This window comes from Dendronephthya gigantea, unplaced genomic scaffold (assembly GCF_004324835.1).
Source record: "Dendronephthya gigantea isolate DGI-Jeju-01 unplaced genomic scaffold, DenGig_1.0 000002F, whole genome shotgun sequence".
Taxonomy (NCBI): Eukaryota; Metazoa; Cnidaria; class Anthozoa; order Malacalcyonacea; family Nephtheidae; genus Dendronephthya; species Dendronephthya gigantea.
The window spans coordinates 2,174,870-2,190,543 of record NW_021163012.1 but is presented as its reverse complement, the minus strand read 5'-3'; the positions used below and the strand labels follow the sequence as shown (position 1 = coordinate 2,190,543).

The 15,674-nt window shown below is 39.0% G+C and overlaps 2 protein-coding genes across 2 annotated transcripts; one reads left to right on the top strand and one right to left on the bottom strand.

The window, feature by feature from the left end:
• Positions 1-278: 278 nt before the first annotated feature.
• On the bottom strand, positions 279-7,826 carry LOC114533287 (cAMP and cAMP-inhibited cGMP 3',5'-cyclic phosphodiesterase 10A-like). Its single transcript, XM_028554796.1, has 26 exons — positions 7,634-7,826; positions 6,676-6,704; positions 6,300-6,411; positions 6,155-6,204; positions 6,028-6,062; positions 5,797-5,896; positions 5,671-5,704; positions 5,500-5,559; positions 5,362-5,420; positions 5,221-5,271; positions 5,063-5,121; positions 4,915-4,966; positions 4,388-4,533; positions 4,106-4,267; positions 3,733-3,788; positions 3,602-3,660; positions 3,315-3,457; positions 2,885-2,974; positions 2,591-2,741; positions 1,868-2,023; positions 1,736-1,786; positions 1,439-1,560; positions 1,229-1,340; positions 1,049-1,129; positions 856-944; positions 279-399 (listed from the first exon to the last, which is right to left on the bottom strand). Exons 1-26 carry the CDS (start codon positions 7,824-7,826, stop codon positions 279-281), a joined length of 2,373 nt encoding a protein of 790 aa, XP_028410597.1.
• Positions 7,827-8,114: 288 nt separating this feature from the next.
• Positions 8,115-15,527, top strand: LOC114536849. The gene is made up of 7 exons (XM_028558190.1): positions 8,115-8,351; positions 10,003-10,125; positions 10,592-10,770; positions 11,052-14,345; positions 14,437-14,508; positions 14,590-14,654; positions 15,141-15,527. Exons 1-7 carry the CDS (start codon positions 8,329-8,331, stop codon positions 15,252-15,254), a joined length of 3,870 nt encoding a protein of 1,289 aa, XP_028413991.1. The 5' UTR covers positions 8,115-8,328; the 3' UTR covers positions 15,255-15,527.
• The last annotated feature ends 147 nt before the right edge of the window (positions 15,528-15,674 follow it).

Here is a 15,674-nt window from a genome sequence, read left to right as displayed (position 1 = left end):
CGACTAAATGGAAACCAGGCTTAATGTGTGCCCCTGGCTCAGGGACGATCAAGTGCAAGTCAAGGCGACACTTTGTCGATTTCTAACTACGGGTGGTCTCAACTTCTGGTGGTCTGCATGAAAAGCTGCGACCTTGATTAATGCATCGGCGATGAAGATTAAAACAATAGTATACAACAAATATGCTATTTATTAGATGAGCTTAGTTACAGGGCTTGTTTAATAAAGCATCGCAATATCATGGCTAATCATGTATTAGTTTGTAGCAACGATTCTGATTATTCATCTGAAGACAGTCTACGACCGTGTATCATATTCTTAAAGCCTTTCAATGTCAGGTTTTTAGTTTCGTATTCCTCGCCCAGTCCGGACAATCTTTTCCACTCTTCCAAGTTCTCCCTGCAATCATAATGCGGTGTTATTAACAGCAGGTGAATGCTTTTTATGTGGAGAATAAAGCTGCACCATTGTGGTAACTACCATGTGGTTATTACCATGGTATAGACAAAGTGGTTAGAGTAATACCATGGTATAGACCATGTGGTTATATTACTATGGTATAGACCAAGTGGTTACAGTAATACCATGGTATAGACCAAGTGGTTACAGTAATACCATGGTATAGACAAAGTGGTTACAGTAATACCATGGTACAGACCAAGTGGTTACAGTAATACCATGGTATAGACAAAGTGGTTACAGTAATACCATTGTATAGACCAAGTGATTACAGTAATACCATGGTATATACAAAGTGGTTACAGTAATACCATGGTATAGACCAAGTGGTTACTGTAATGCCATGGTATAGACCAAGTGATTAAAGTAATACTATGGTAAAGACCAAGTGGTTACCTGGTGTTGTCCAGCATTGGTTCTATGCAGGGTAATATTTCATACAGCATTCCATAACATTTGATACCCATTGCAGAAAAGAATGCGACCTTAATGATGATGAATATGGATATGTTAATAACAATGATTGCGTATAGTGTTGATTGGTTATCATAGTGGTCATGATCATGATAATATTGCAGGAGTCACTCACTTGCGACTTTGGCACTTCATTTTTCTTCTCTCTGTCCATAATCGCAATAGGCGTGTTTCCCATTTTCTTCTCAAGATCTCCCTTAAGGAATAAAGATAATATTGTCAATTTTTTATCACCTCACCACATTTCTACGAGGAAAGGAGACATTCTTCCTCTTCAAAATACAGCGTTTCTAACCTGAGCATAAAACTCTTCGAACACTTTTTTCACAGACTGTCGATGAATTGCCCAAGGTTTCGCGCAGGCGCACAGATCAGCCGCTGTAACTAATTCATGTTTTAACAACGATCTACAGTGAACATCGAAAGGAACTCAAGTTGTTAATAACAACGAGGCTGAGATGTACACGACCAACACGTGTCATCGTGTACGTCATGCGTGGCTTACCTGTGATTATCATTTCCAAAATCAAACTCTCCTGCTTCAACGATTTGCTGAAGCTGCATGTGGACGGGAATAAATAATTGTATATCTGTGTCCATGATGGTTTGCTTGAGCACTGCGATGATCTAGAGAAGGAATTGAAGAGGCTTTTGGCAATGTTTTTTGTTTATGAAAACATCTTATCTATTTTGAAAGTCCATTTATCAATAAAAGTATAGAAATCTGCTTAATTTCCACTTGCAAAAACTTTCTGATATTTATATTTATCGACTCAGCTATCCCCAAAACTATACAACATACCTCGTTATATTGCTTTTCTTCAACGTTCTTGAAGATATTCAGCTCTTCTTGCTAAAGAGAGATAATATATGTTGAAAGCAAGTTGGGATATTGTTTTCACTCAAAAACGGTTAATCGTTCCATCATGCTAACCTGAAGTAGATATAAAGTGTGCTCTAAGTGGTGTCTCTCCATTGTGGATGTTTGATAAAGTAATCCAATTGGAGATTTGATCATCTGTAGGAATGAATTATTATATCCACGGTGATCAACATCATGACAGAGAGCACCAAAGAACATACCTAGTTTCTGGTGAAGAAAAGAAGTATTAGACTATTAGTGGTGGTGGTGATGAGGGGTAGTGATGGTGGTGATAGTGGGGGGTAGTGATGGTGGTGATGGTGAGGGGTAGTGATGGTGGTGATGGTGAGGGGTAGTGATGGTAGTGAGGGTGAGGGGTAGTGATGGTGGTGATGGAGTGGTGGTTATAGTATGATGGTGGTGATGGTGATCGTAGTGTGATGTACGGTGACAATAATGGTGAAGAACAGTGGTGGTAGTGATTGGGTGGTGATTACAATACAATGTTGTGGTTGTGGTGATGTCTATGATGTATGGTAATAGTAATAGTGAAGGATAGTGATGGTGTAGTGAATATAATCTGTGGTGATGATTTCGATTTTATGTGTGTGATCGTAATGGTGAAGGATAGTTGTGGTGGTGATGGTGTAGTGAATAAATAAAGATGATGGCGTTTGTATGTAATGATGTTGTTGATGACCAAGTGATAACGATTATGGTAATTGTAATGATGGTGACGATACTGGTTATTTGAAGGATAATTTGTACATATGTTTAGTATAAAAGTCGACGAACCTCGGTTATAGTAAACGTTTCAGGAGACTGAGTAATAACAAGCCAAAGAGTATGTGCAACAGAGAAACCATGAGGCCACCCATGATAAGACACGGGTCGGTAGTTCTTTCTTACAGTTAACATAAAACGATGCAGCGTATCCGTGTCGACGCTAGAAGAAATTTGAAATTATTATCCAAACAGTAATACTTGCTAAAAACTGCACTTTCCTCAGACGAGATTAATCTATAGCCGAGTATATTTTACACTGTGAAAACATACAAAGCTTATTCAAAAGTCGTCAAAACTTATTACCTGATTTCACAATCTTGTAACAGCTGTTCGGCCATTATAATTGCAAGTTTAAGAAGATAGTCACTGTCTTGATAGAAACTTAAGTTGAAACTGAAAAAAGAAATATATTTTACATTTAGCTCTTCTTCCGAAAAAGTTCCAGAAAGTTCCAGATCATCTCTTATTGATCCAGTGTTACTACAGGAGGAAACCTAAACTAACTTTATTTATACTGGATAGTTCTATCAGTTCTAAACTGTTCTTCCTAAAGATCCAGTAAGGATCATCTCTTATTGATCCAGTGTTACTACAGGAAGAAACCTAAACTAAACTAGCTTTATTTATACTGGATAGCTCTATCAGTTCTAAACTGTTCTTCCTAGAGATCACCTCTTATTGATCCACTGTGATTATTGGACGAAATCAACCTGAGAAATTTCTTTGTATTTACCTCCATAGTTCATCAGGTATTGGATCAAGATCCTCAATGCTACGAAACTTTTGAACATCCTTTTCTGAAGCGGTGCAGTGAAACGAAAGCACGTCCAAGGCAAGCAGATGTTTTTGTTGAGTTTCGAAAAGATGATTGAAAATCTAGAAAAATAGTCGAATCCGTGTTACAAAGGAAGGCAGAGATTTATTGCTCTTGCACACAGAGGTTGTTAATGTCTGTGAGCAATCTTCGCTACTCTTTTATAGTAAATTTCGCAGAACTCTTTGCAAAGATCTTTGCCTCACCTGTGAGTACCGAATGGCAAGACCACAATAACCAGCGAATAATGTAAAGGCATGCTCATCTAGAGGTGAATGAAACGTTTATCGCCGTCAGTAAACAAGCTGAGATATATTTCCATTCATTTGGACCTTACCTGCTGATGTAAATATTCCTTTTTGCTTGTTGATCAGTTGGACCACACCGACAACTCTGAAACGATGATGACAAATCGATGAAAAAATACATTAGGAGTAACAAAGGTTACTGAAAAACAAGAAGGCTTTTGAGAATGTATCCCTTTCTTCCCAATTCCTTCCTATTCCTTCTTGAATAACAAAGGTAACTGCAAACAATGAGGGCTTGGATAATGTATTTCGTCCTTTCCAATTCCTTCCAATACCTTCCTGTACTGTATCCATCTCTTTTCTACTTATATGACAAATGGAGTAGAAAGTAGGGACTAGGAATAAACGATTGATTTTGCATTGCCAATGGCAGTGGCTCTATCTCTCATTCATCACTCTCACCTGTCCTTACACTTCATTGGTACACAAAGTATCGTATGTGTTGTGTATCCCGTTTTCACGTCAACCTCACGGTTGAACCGAAGATCCGAGTAAGCATCTTTGATGTTCAATAGTTTGCCAGACCTGGCCACGTAACCTGCAATCCCTTTATCACTACTGAATCTATAGCATAGAGTAAACAAGTCGAGCATTTCATGGTTTATTTCCTCAAACCAGCGATGCATTCGTCTGTATTCTGGTTCAATGTTGTAAGCGGAACTTTTTTGGCTTTTTTTTTCGTACCTTATTTCCTTTCCCTTCGAGAATATACCGCGCCCATTTTCATCCAGTTTTCCTTCATCGAAGAGATCAGCGTGGAGCTCCTCTGTGACTTCATCCGTAAGGAACATTGCACATCTATCAGCATCCACGAGACGCTTTGCGTACGTCTGTCGTGATAATCGTTATTAAGTCATTCGCAAGTAGGTTCGATGCAATCAAATACCAGTGAACTGGCACCACTGACCTATACTAGATACAGGCCAGTGACTGGCACATACTACCAGCAAAAAATTGTCGGGTATTACTTATGGTAGTGATGCTAAATGTCCAATTTGGACGCAGTTGTTTCATTTATGCTCTCAGCTGGGAAAAAATTTGCCTTTGACCAAGCAGAAGAATGAAAAAACCATTCAAAATTCCATGCATTAAACACTTTTGACGAAGGCCCTAGGTTGATGAAACTTTGAGAAGTGTTTCTGTCTATTTTAAGCAATTTTTTATACTATATTTGATGCGGAATTTCTGAGCGTAGTAAACTGTAAACATACCATCACATTCGTAATAACGCCATCAACTGTGTCCATTTCATCAAACAAAGACCTTTAAAAGATAAGGCGATTGCACTGATATAATAATTCATGTTTCCACGGAAAACACGGCTGCTAGTTGAGATAAAATGTGAAAATTTTTGCATACTTTATCACATCCAAAAGAAAATTGTGTAGATTCTTTTGTCGTTGCATCTCCTTGAAGATCTAAGCATTGTGCAAGGGCAAAGATTACGGGAATAAGAATTAGTCTTGAATCGAAAAAGTGCTTCAATGGTTTGTTAAACTAACTATCTTCTACCACACCTGAGCGTAATGAATCGTTATTCCACCCCATGTCAAATAACTTGTTGTAATCTGAAAGAAAATGTGTGCAAAGTTCATACACGGATTTCCTTAGGTCTATCGTTACCCGTCATCTTGTACAACACTTCTCTCGATCATTACCTCGTCATCCTCAGGTTCAAAAGGGGAATTTCCAATCACACGAACCAGCTCCGCAATGCCTAAAATATTTAACAAGATATAGATAAGTTTAGTTCCTTCCGTTTTCCTTCATTTTGATAGCTGTCAGTCATTGTATACCTGCAAGCTTCCCATCAGATTGAATGATTGGCTGACATATCACTGATTGAGCCATGCTATCTAAAATTCCAAAGCACACCGCAAATTATACAATATCATACCATATCAAAGCTCGCCATACCATACCATACCATACAATACCACACCACACCACACCATACCATAGCCTACCTTCAATACCAATTCCATCTGGAAATCTTTCATCCTGCAATAACATAATGATATAAAGATATAGGCGAACACTCCAGTGTCTCTCTGACGGTCAAATGAGAGAACGCTATGCAAGTCTTGACATACCCCCAGAATATCACGAACTAGAATACCAGTCATGGTTGAGGCGACATACGCGCACACCGTAGTCCCCTCAGTTATCTTTTGCTGGTTGACTTGAGTTGTCCTAGAAGACGTGGTGGTTTAGATAAATCATGCTATAAATGGCTTATATTCGCTTCCAAAACAAATCCTCAGTTTTGTGGTGTGAAACCCCAAACTTCACAAACTTCATATGAAGTGAATCAGACCTTTTACCTTTGCTCACTGTCTTCGGTATAAAGATAAATTTCCTGTTTTTTACAAATGAAATGTTTAAGAAGATTCGTCCATTAAAAAGAAAAGCATTAGATCGAAAAACCCAGCCATAATTCGTTCTAAATACCTTCTCGTTTTTGCTAACAAGATAAAGGGAAAATCTGTTCGCATGAGTCGCTGAAAATGAAGAAGAAAATATAGATTAGATAAACCATCGAATTTTCTGTACATTTTTCATGATAAGCCCTGTCCAATGCGATGTTATCACTGACCTATTGCAATGCATTTTACAAGTTCGTACATGACTTTAGCTTTTTGGGGCTGACGATGAATTTCCTGTGTCAAATGTTGAAGCGTCTTTTGCTTGTCCGAATGAACGCAAAACTAAAGAAAGTTGAACCAGGATTAGGTTGGGGCGAAGAAGTTGCAAAACTATGCAACCTAATCTGATTTCAACGCATGTTAATTAGAAATATTAAAGCAAGGGTTGCGACAATATTTGGACAACATTGGCCAAGATTACAATTAACATGCTTTGAAATCACATTTTGTTGCAAGTTTGTGTATTTTTTTGCTCGTATTATTTCGCATTTAGCCAGCTTTTAAACAACCGTATACTGCGATAAGCTCTACGCAATGTAATCTTACCTTCCATCTGGACAAGGACGATAAAGAGTCTAAAAGTAGATTGTATTCTAGAGTTAACAATTCTCTCATTCTCTAGGATCAAAACTATCGTGTATTTACACCGAACAAACTCTGTGAGTCATCGACTTCAAGAAATCTTACAGAGTCTTACAGGAGTTAAACATGGATGCGATGAAAATTACTGAAGGTATGTCAGCTAGAGTATAATCTGAAGTTGTGTTTAACGAAAGATTGATTGGATATCTAGAATTTTGTGAATGTATGGTTTATATTTGCTATATTAATTTACATTAATATACTTGGATGATTGAGATGATCTGTGAACATACGTTCGCTATTTTCTCTCGTGTCAGATTTCTGTGTGTGTATTTTTCGTATCAGCAATTTCTCCAGTTGCTCTCTGCTCACGGATTCCAACACGTAGTTCTCGAGTACTTTCGGATTGTTGTTTAGAAAATCAACAACTTCAATCGTTGTCATCTCTGAAATGAAACGATGTACCACTCTCAATCCTAAACTTTGATGAACTATTTTTAATCTAACCCACTGCTCCTGATCCTCAGTGTTAATCCCCTAGTCTTAATCGTTGATGTACTACTCTTAATCATTCATGTACTCTTCTTAATCCTTTATGTACTACTCTTAATCATTGATCTACTCTTCTTAATCGTTGATGTACTTGTCCTAATCCTCAATGAACTTCTCCTAATCTTCGATCTGATACTTCAAACCCTTCATGTACTTGTTATAATCCTTGATGTATTATTACTCCTAATCTATGATCTACAACTCCGAATATTTGATGTACTTCTCCTAATCCTCGATTTACTTCTCCTAATCTTTTAAATACCACTCCTAGTCTTTTAATGTGCTTCTCCTAGTCCTCGATGCACTGTCAGTCTGTAATAACTGTTTGAAAATTAATCTGCCGTAACAAAATAACTACAGCATAACGTACCTTTGGTTTCCTGGCTTTCCATGGAATTTCGAGGTGCACTTGAGCTGGAGACGCCGACATTCGCTAGAAGCGCTTCGCGTTCTTCGACATCCGATGTCGTTTTCGACGAGCGAAGAATCAATTTCCCACCACTATTTTGATTCGGTAATGGCGGGAGTCTTCTTGTGCTAACTTGCTTTGTAGGCGAAGACATGCGGCGCTGTTTTCAATTCGGAAAAAGCCACAGAAAATGCTTCATTTATTTTTGTTTTTTTTACATCTTCGAGGCTATCCGATGTAATTCATGACGTCATAAATTAGCATTTGCTGCGCACAAAAATGGAAATCGTTAGATAAAATACAATTCAATTTAATTCATGGCCTTGGTGTTTTAAAATGCTCCAATTTTCCAATGCTGAAATTGGTTTTAAAAAAAACTAACAAAAACAAGTTATTTAAAGCGAAATCAGTGTACGAAATACTGCTAACTCTGCAAAATTGCTTTGTTGACGTCAAATTCCGAACATAATCCGGCAAGTTCCGACCCGAAATCAGCAGTTTACATAAATTAACATAATTAGTATGAACACGGTTGTTGTCAAGAGATGAAAACATACGTTTGGTTACCTTCGAGTTTTACTTGGCGTGAAGCTTTAAAATTATATTTCTGGGGAGAACATGTACGAGAAATGGACGCTTGATGATAGAAACATATTATGCTTTTACAAGGCGCCTATTCGTATCCTTTTTGCTATGTTATTTGCGCTTGATTTTAGTATAGACGAAAAGTAAATACGGTATGTCCTGTCTTTAGATACGGTGTGTAATACTTTAATGCTGAATTGTTCGAAGAAGGAAATCTTTAGTATAGTAATTTCCTTTCAAAAGGCTTGTTTTATACATCTGTGTATTAATATTGAGCCTAAATCTTCGAGTTCGCTCTCAGGACGGTCCCCATATTACATTTGATATAGTAAATATAGCTATTTAGGTACCTTGATAGTTACTATTGAAAATTATTAAACCAAGGGAAGTCACGGCTTGTTATGGCCCCTTATTAAGAACTAAATGACCAACAGATTTGTCTTAAGAGTAAGGTCATCAAGTAAAAAACCTAATCCAGGGGATACCCATGGTTTGCATGCATGATAGCATGTCCCATCTTCAGATCAAACTATACTTATGTGAGATAGCATCAAACTATAATTATATCAGATACATTGTAAATTCTTCCTCTTGTTTACATTTTAACTGTACAAAATCATGTGCTCAGAGATTCGATCTTTTTTATCTAAGGTTGATTGATCTATCCATGTGCATACGCAGGAAGTCTGATTATGGGTTCATATACATCATAGGGCCCCGAAAATTGCCGATGTGGCCTAATCTAGAATGTTGTTTAGTCTACCATCGGACTATATTAGGGTGTGAATATCCAACAATATCCAGGTTATTACTTTTCTGTGACAAATAAAATTGTTTGATGGTAGATTAAGCATAAAGTAAAATAGTATGATTACCAAGTGCATTGCCGCTTTTTTTGAGTTAACGACATACTTTAGCAAATGTTTACCCCTTAGGGCTGTAAGCTGCCGTAGTATAGTGGATGTGATGATTAAGTCCTGCTATAGCTTATCATTTGGAGATCATTGACCTTGTAGAGAATCATGGTAGAAAAAGAAAACGAATAATTGTAATAACTTGAAACCAGCATAGCTGGACTAAATTTCCAGGCTAGCCATGTCGCTCTTTGACAAATGAGACCTTTTGAGCTTGTAATTAGACAAGGGAGTAATAGCTAGGCCACACTGGGTGCATTTCTGTTTAAAACCTGTAGGAGATATTTTATTATGTAATATATGCTCAAACCCTAAAAGCATGAAAAAAAGTATGTTTATTACATAATCTAAAAACAGGGTAAAATGCAAAGATATTCTGCTATGTTAATCAGTTTTTCATGTGGTTTTCCATATTGCTACCATGTTAATCAGTAATTTCATGTGGGATTAGAATAACGTCTATCCAATCATTTTTCACCTGACCAGAATAATTTATGCAGTCATACTTTATATAAACCAGTCGTGGTTTGAGGATCTTAATAATTAATTGAACATTCATATATGTCTTGCATTTTGTGGCTACATTGCCATGGAAACAGCAGTCTGAGTGCTGTCTAATCAGTTAAGTGATTACTTGTAGATCTTTATGAAATTAAATCTATTATATGTGATTATTTCTTTATTGTCTTTTGCATTGAAAAATTGTGATAATCTTAAATTGGCATTTGCATAATCTATTGTTGATTGCTAAAATCCAACAGTTTGGATTTGCTACAAGAAATATATCTTTAGGTAAAAACATTGGTTGTGAGTTCCCTGACTTTCTACTAGCGCTAAATATCGAGCTGCATTCCAAGAGAAGGTTGACAATCTCAAAGATGAGGAGAGACAGGAATTTAATATAAAGTTGGAAAAGACTAAGGAGCTTTCTCGTGACACTAACCGAAGACGAAGGTGAGAGGAAAATTTCAGCTGCAAGAAACCTTAAACTAAGCAACAGTATACTTACTGTATCTTTCGGATAGGATCTATCAGTTCTAAACTGTTCTTCCTAGAGGTCCAGTAAGGATCATCTCTTATTGATCCAGTGTTACTACAGAACGAAACCTAAACTAAACTAACTTTATTTATACTGGATAGCTCTATCAGTTCCAAACTGTTCTTCCTAGAGGTCCAGTAAGGATCATCTCTTATTGATCCAGGAGGAAACGTAAACTAAACTTACTTTATTTATACTGGATAGCTCTATCAGTTCTAAACTGTTCTTCTTAGAGGTCCAGTAAGGATCATCTCTTATTAATCCAGTGTTGCTACAGAAGGAAACCTAAACTAAACTAACTTTATTTGATAACTTCATCTATCCTGGCCTTTATTTCTAGCATATAATAAAATACGTGTTTTCTTATCTTTTTGATCGTAGGGCATTGGAAGATCGGCGTAAAAATTATGAGGCAGAGGAGGAGAGAAAACGACGGGAAATCTTGGCACAACGAAAGAAGGAAATACAAGAAGCTACAGAAAAATTTCAACGTTCAAACATTATAAGAAATAGAAAGAGATCGAAACATTCAGAACGCACTTCGACACCAACTAAAACAGGTACTGTACCACGAAATAAGTGTGGTTTCAAAATATGGTTTAACTGGATTTATAAGAGATTATCCTAACTGGACCTCTAAGAAGAACGGTTTAGAACCGATAGAGCTATCCAGTATAAATAAAGTTATTTTAGTTCAGGTTTCCTCCAGTAGTAACACTGGATCAATAAGAGATGATCCTTACTGGACCTTTAGGAAGAACAGTTTTTATCTTTGAAGACTAAAAAAGGTTGTTTTGTTCAGGTTCCCCCCTGTAATTACACCGTTGCAATCTCTTTTCAGTAAAACACGACAACACTCGTCCAGTGTCCGCTAAAGTTCCGAAAGTTATCAATGGGAAACCATACTACCCTTCCGTCGAAGAAGTCATGGCTTTGCTTCACGCAGATCGCGCTGACGTGATTGATAGACTCGACAGCGGTGATAGCAAAGCACGTGATCAAAATCCTGACGTCATTGAGCCCAGAGATATAGCCGCTGAACAACGTGAGCAGGAGAAACTTCGCAGTCAAGTCGTCGGCCGAATCGAGCCGAAAATGGCGTTCACAGACGAGCCGAAGGATATCACTGCCGGCGTCCTGCCTGCTACCATCAGGCATAATTCCCCGTCAGGCAGTCTGTCCAGTGTCGATAGCCTCGACGCGGTGGCTGACGAGGAAACAATGCCCGCATCTGACTGCAGCCCGATCGCGGGCATTATCCGTAAGGGCAACAAGAGGAAACGCGACAGCCGTGTAACGTTTAACGAAAATGTCGTATTCAGCGATGGGTTGGTCGGGACACTCAAACCAATACAAATGGCAGATTCTATGGTAGATTCGTCGATTATGCACGCGCAGAAATCTTATTTCGAGTTTCCTGACAATAATAATACAAGTTCCAATATGGACAGTGGTCTTGAGCTGAAGGCGAACGGTACAGGCTTAGAGTCTTCGAAAGATAGTCTCATAATGAATCATTTCTTACCCAGGCAGTCAAAAATAAACACGGCGATGACGTCCCCTCAAAACTACCCTCATGTCAACGTATCGGATATTGGTACCACCGGCGTTATGACCTACTCAAGCAACGGTAGACAACCAGCGGGAGTGCCATCGGGTGGAGGAGATACCCGGCAACCGTTTGCGGGTGAAGATACCCGGCAACCACGAGGTAGCAATTCGACGCCTACTGTTACCAGGGCCGAACCGAGAGCTAATGCGCTTCACGTTTTGCCAAATTCACCGAAAGTAAACGGAGCCCCTCATACAGAGTCCCAAACGGGCAACGCTGTAAAGATTAGCGGTAACGAGAAGGATTATAGCCGTAAAATGGATCATAATCTACAGCAGAGTAACAAGGAAGGTCTAAACGGTGATAATTATAACATGCACAGTCACAATGGAGTCCACAAGTCCAACGGACGGCCAGCCTCATCCTTGCCATTCTCGTCGATAAACGCATCGATGCTGAAAGACAGCCTTGAAATGCATAGTGACTCGAGGGCCAGCCATAATGACTCGAGAGTCGAAACAAACCCTTCCGCCAATAGAGACATTTCGTCTGGTCATGCTTCTTCCACTCCGGCAGACGTACCTCCCGACACACCGCTCGTACCCATTACCAAAAGAGATTTTCTATACAAGGCTTTACGAACGGACAGCAACGAGGTCCAAGCACCGAGTAATGTTCACACAAATACTTTATCTTATTCCGCTGGAAATATTCCACACAAAGAGCAGATTGCTGTCGATGGTCGGTTTGATTCAGGTGGAAAACGATTTCACTCTGATGGCAACTCTGAGGCGTTTTCACGAGATGGTTATGGCATATACAATCACGAGCCAGAATTTTCAAGAAACAGTCGCAATGCTGTACCAGAGCAAGGCAAAAAGCATGTCGAATCTGACAATGGTAGGACTAAAGCACTATATGATAGTAATTCTTCTTATCATGAACGACAAACCCTGTTAAACGTTAACGGAGTGAATGACAATGTGGGGACTTCAACACACAACACCGGTAACATTTTGGACACTCGTGGGACGAGGGAAAACACAAGATCTTCAAGTACAACTGTTGGTATCCCAAATTATACTGGAATTGCGTACTCAAACGGTCCTAAAAGTTCCTTAAACCAGGGATATCAAGGAACGGAGAGGCCCACCAAGACTATAGGTGAAACCTCATCTGCTGTCCAAACGAAGGCTAGGACAAACCTCGGCAATTCAACTGTTCAAAATGCACTTGGATTAACAAGCCAGCATTCCTATAGGCCATCGCTAGACAACGGACAACAAAATTTTAGTTCAAGGAGGACCGGCTCTGCAGAGGAGTTGCTCAAGAGTGTTCAAGAGAATATTGAACGTTTGAGCATGACGCCATCACAACCAACGAAGACAGGGACGAACAGCTCCAGTTTGAAACCGACTGTTCAAATGAATGGTTTTTACAAATCGACTACTCCCGAGAATCGCCACAATCGTGCTAACTCGGATAACAGTCGTAGGCTAAAAGCTTCCGAGAAGGGCACCGTGTTAGAGAACAGAAACATCCCTAGGTCTGCAGCTGTTGCAAGCTGCGAACGGAGACTTAGTAATAGAAGGATTTCAAATAGCCCCAAATCGAAACTAGGGGAAAGCAAGAAAATAAATGGAAACTCCAAACGACTTCACACTAGAAGTGGATCAGACTCAGGGATCGTTAACCGAAGAAAGGCAGGCGATATCGACTTTGGAGAAACCCAAAACAGAGATCTTGAAACAGCTAATTCAAATGGCGATAAACATCCATCCACGTACAAAGGTCGCGTTCTTAGCGCTCGTCCCAATTCCAAGACTGATTACCAGTCACCTCCCTACCAAGGTGGTAGCCGGGTGTATGGTGTCCCCTCAGAAGATACTAGAGGCCTTCACCCCCCGCCAAATGCTTTTGAAAAGAAGCAAAGATTGAACAGCGAAGGCCTGGGATACCTTGATAAAACTCCTACGGATGAAGAAATAAACCATCTCTGGGAGACAGTGCGAACATGTTTGAAACACGAGCAGCCCCAAAAAGCTGCTTCAGATTCCGTGGTGAACGTACGGTACTCCAGATCGGATTCTGGGCCTCTTGTTGGAAACCATTATCTAATCGACGGTAATGCCTGGGCGGCGAAACCAAACGGCTCTGACAGCGAGACAAGATATTCAAGGGGTACAGGTAGCACGTATTTCCGCAGGCAGGGGTCACTGGATAGTTTACAACGTCGTGGGTCTACCGAGAGTTCAGTTTATACGACCCCGAAGAGAGGATCTTTACTTCAGCATCGAAATAGTACGTCAGAGAGGAGGATAGCTCCCCGGAATTCGCATGCCGGACGCCCCCCGGTTAATCCACAGTATTTGCATTCTCTCCGAGGGCCACAGACAAGTTCCCGGGGGCCGGTGAAATCAAACACTACAAAGCCCGATGTACGACCACAGCTGTCCTACGCTGAGTTTCAGGCAGTCATGCAAGCATCCGCTGATATTAAAACTCGCAACACCGAAGGCGATACTCAAAAGAACTCCAACCACCAAGGCGTACATCAACCAATCATTATGAATTATAGAAAGGGTAGGCGTACACGTCGTAATTAGATTACTCTCTCTCTCTTTCATACATCATGGGAATGAGTTAGTCTAACATAATACCTTTTTATCTTCAGAACCAAGCGCTTTATCCTTAGAAGAGAGAAGACTATTAGAGTCTCTAGACCGTCTCAACGAGCGCTTAAAAGGTGTGGAATTTGGAAGACATCTTATTAATATCTTGTTCGTCTCATTCACATATTAAAATGCTTTGATGCGTGCTTTTTTAGTTCAAGAAGCATTTGCTGGGAAGATTGTAAAAAGTCCCAGAAATACCACCATTCAGACAAATAAGGTACAGTACTAAATAGATTTATTCAGTGCGTGCAAAAAAATGCACGCTTAAGCTTATATTATTAAAAAACGCGTCCTTTTTATTGTAAAAACAATAATTGTTCTTTAGAATAGAGCAAAGTAGCAATTTTAGTTTAGAACATTCTAAAATGTCGCAAAAACGTTCCAAACGAAATATGTTGCAAAAATGTATGATAAATGTAGCAAACGTGGGAAAAATTCAATTAGAACGTTTCGCACGGGAGAAGAACACTTTTCATGGGAAAAGAACGTTTATCGTGGGAAGAGAACCGCTCCGTGCGAAAAAAACTTTCGTTTGACTAGACAAAACATTTAAAGCATTTAGCGCGAGGAAAATACTATTAATTACTTCAAATTACAGTTAGATCGGACACGAAAGTAATAGTTTTTTATATTTAGGCTAATTTCACGCTAATTCTTCTTTTGAATGTGTGAAGTTGAATTCTTTCTCTTCCTGTTTTTGTAGAACAGTTCATCAAAGTTTCACCAGCCGTCACCAGGCACAAGTCGGTTTGGAAACACGAGAACAACTTCCGATAAGGTTTATACGAACACCTCTGGTCTGCTGAACAGAAGATAGCATTATTCCGCAGTCTTTCCGTTATAAGTGAAAATCCGGCAGGAATTTTCAACCATGTCTCCATCGCATTCCTCCCACAAATTTCTTTGGCCTGTTTGGTCGGTGAATTGCAATGAATCTGCCATAAATGATTGCGAAAGACGTTGATTTTCTGGCAATGTTTTATCTGTTTAACAGAGAGTTTTACTTGTCGGAATAAGACATAAGTTTTTTAGTCGTGCACTTTTAAATAAAAATGTATATAGCATATACATATATTAGTATAATATTATGTAAATATAGTTTGTAATTTGTATATAATAAGAAAACTTTTTAACTAAATTGAAAAAATATTAATCGCATATCAAAAGCTGTCCGTTTCTTATTACGATGTTCAAAGTTTATTTCAAAGTCGAGGGAAATGAAAGGAAAATGCAAAAT

Bases quoted from the DNA above. Each gene is read 5' to 3' on its own strand.
- LOC114533287 (XM_028554796.1), bottom strand. From the start codon at position 7,826: ATGTCTTCGCCTACAAAGCAAGTTAGCACAAGAAGACTCCCGCCATTA. The intron at 5,560-5,670 runs GTAGGCTATGGT...TTGGAATTTTAG, and splicing joins AGATGGAATTGGTATTGAAG to ATAGCATGGCTCAATCAGTG. The intron at 400-855 runs GTAACCACTTGG...TTATGATTGCAG, and splicing joins CCAATGCTGGACAACACCAG to GGAGAACTTGGAAGAGTGGA.
- LOC114536849 (XM_028558190.1), top strand. From the start codon at position 8,329: ATGCTTTTACAAGGCGCCTATTC. The intron at 8,352-10,002 runs GTATCCTTTTTG...ACTTTCTACTAG, and splicing joins CTTTTACAAGGCGCCTATTC to CGCTAAATATCGAGCTGCAT. The intron at 10,771-11,051 runs GTACTGTACCAC...ATCTCTTTTCAG, and splicing joins TTCGACACCAACTAAAACAG to TAAAACACGACAACACTCGT.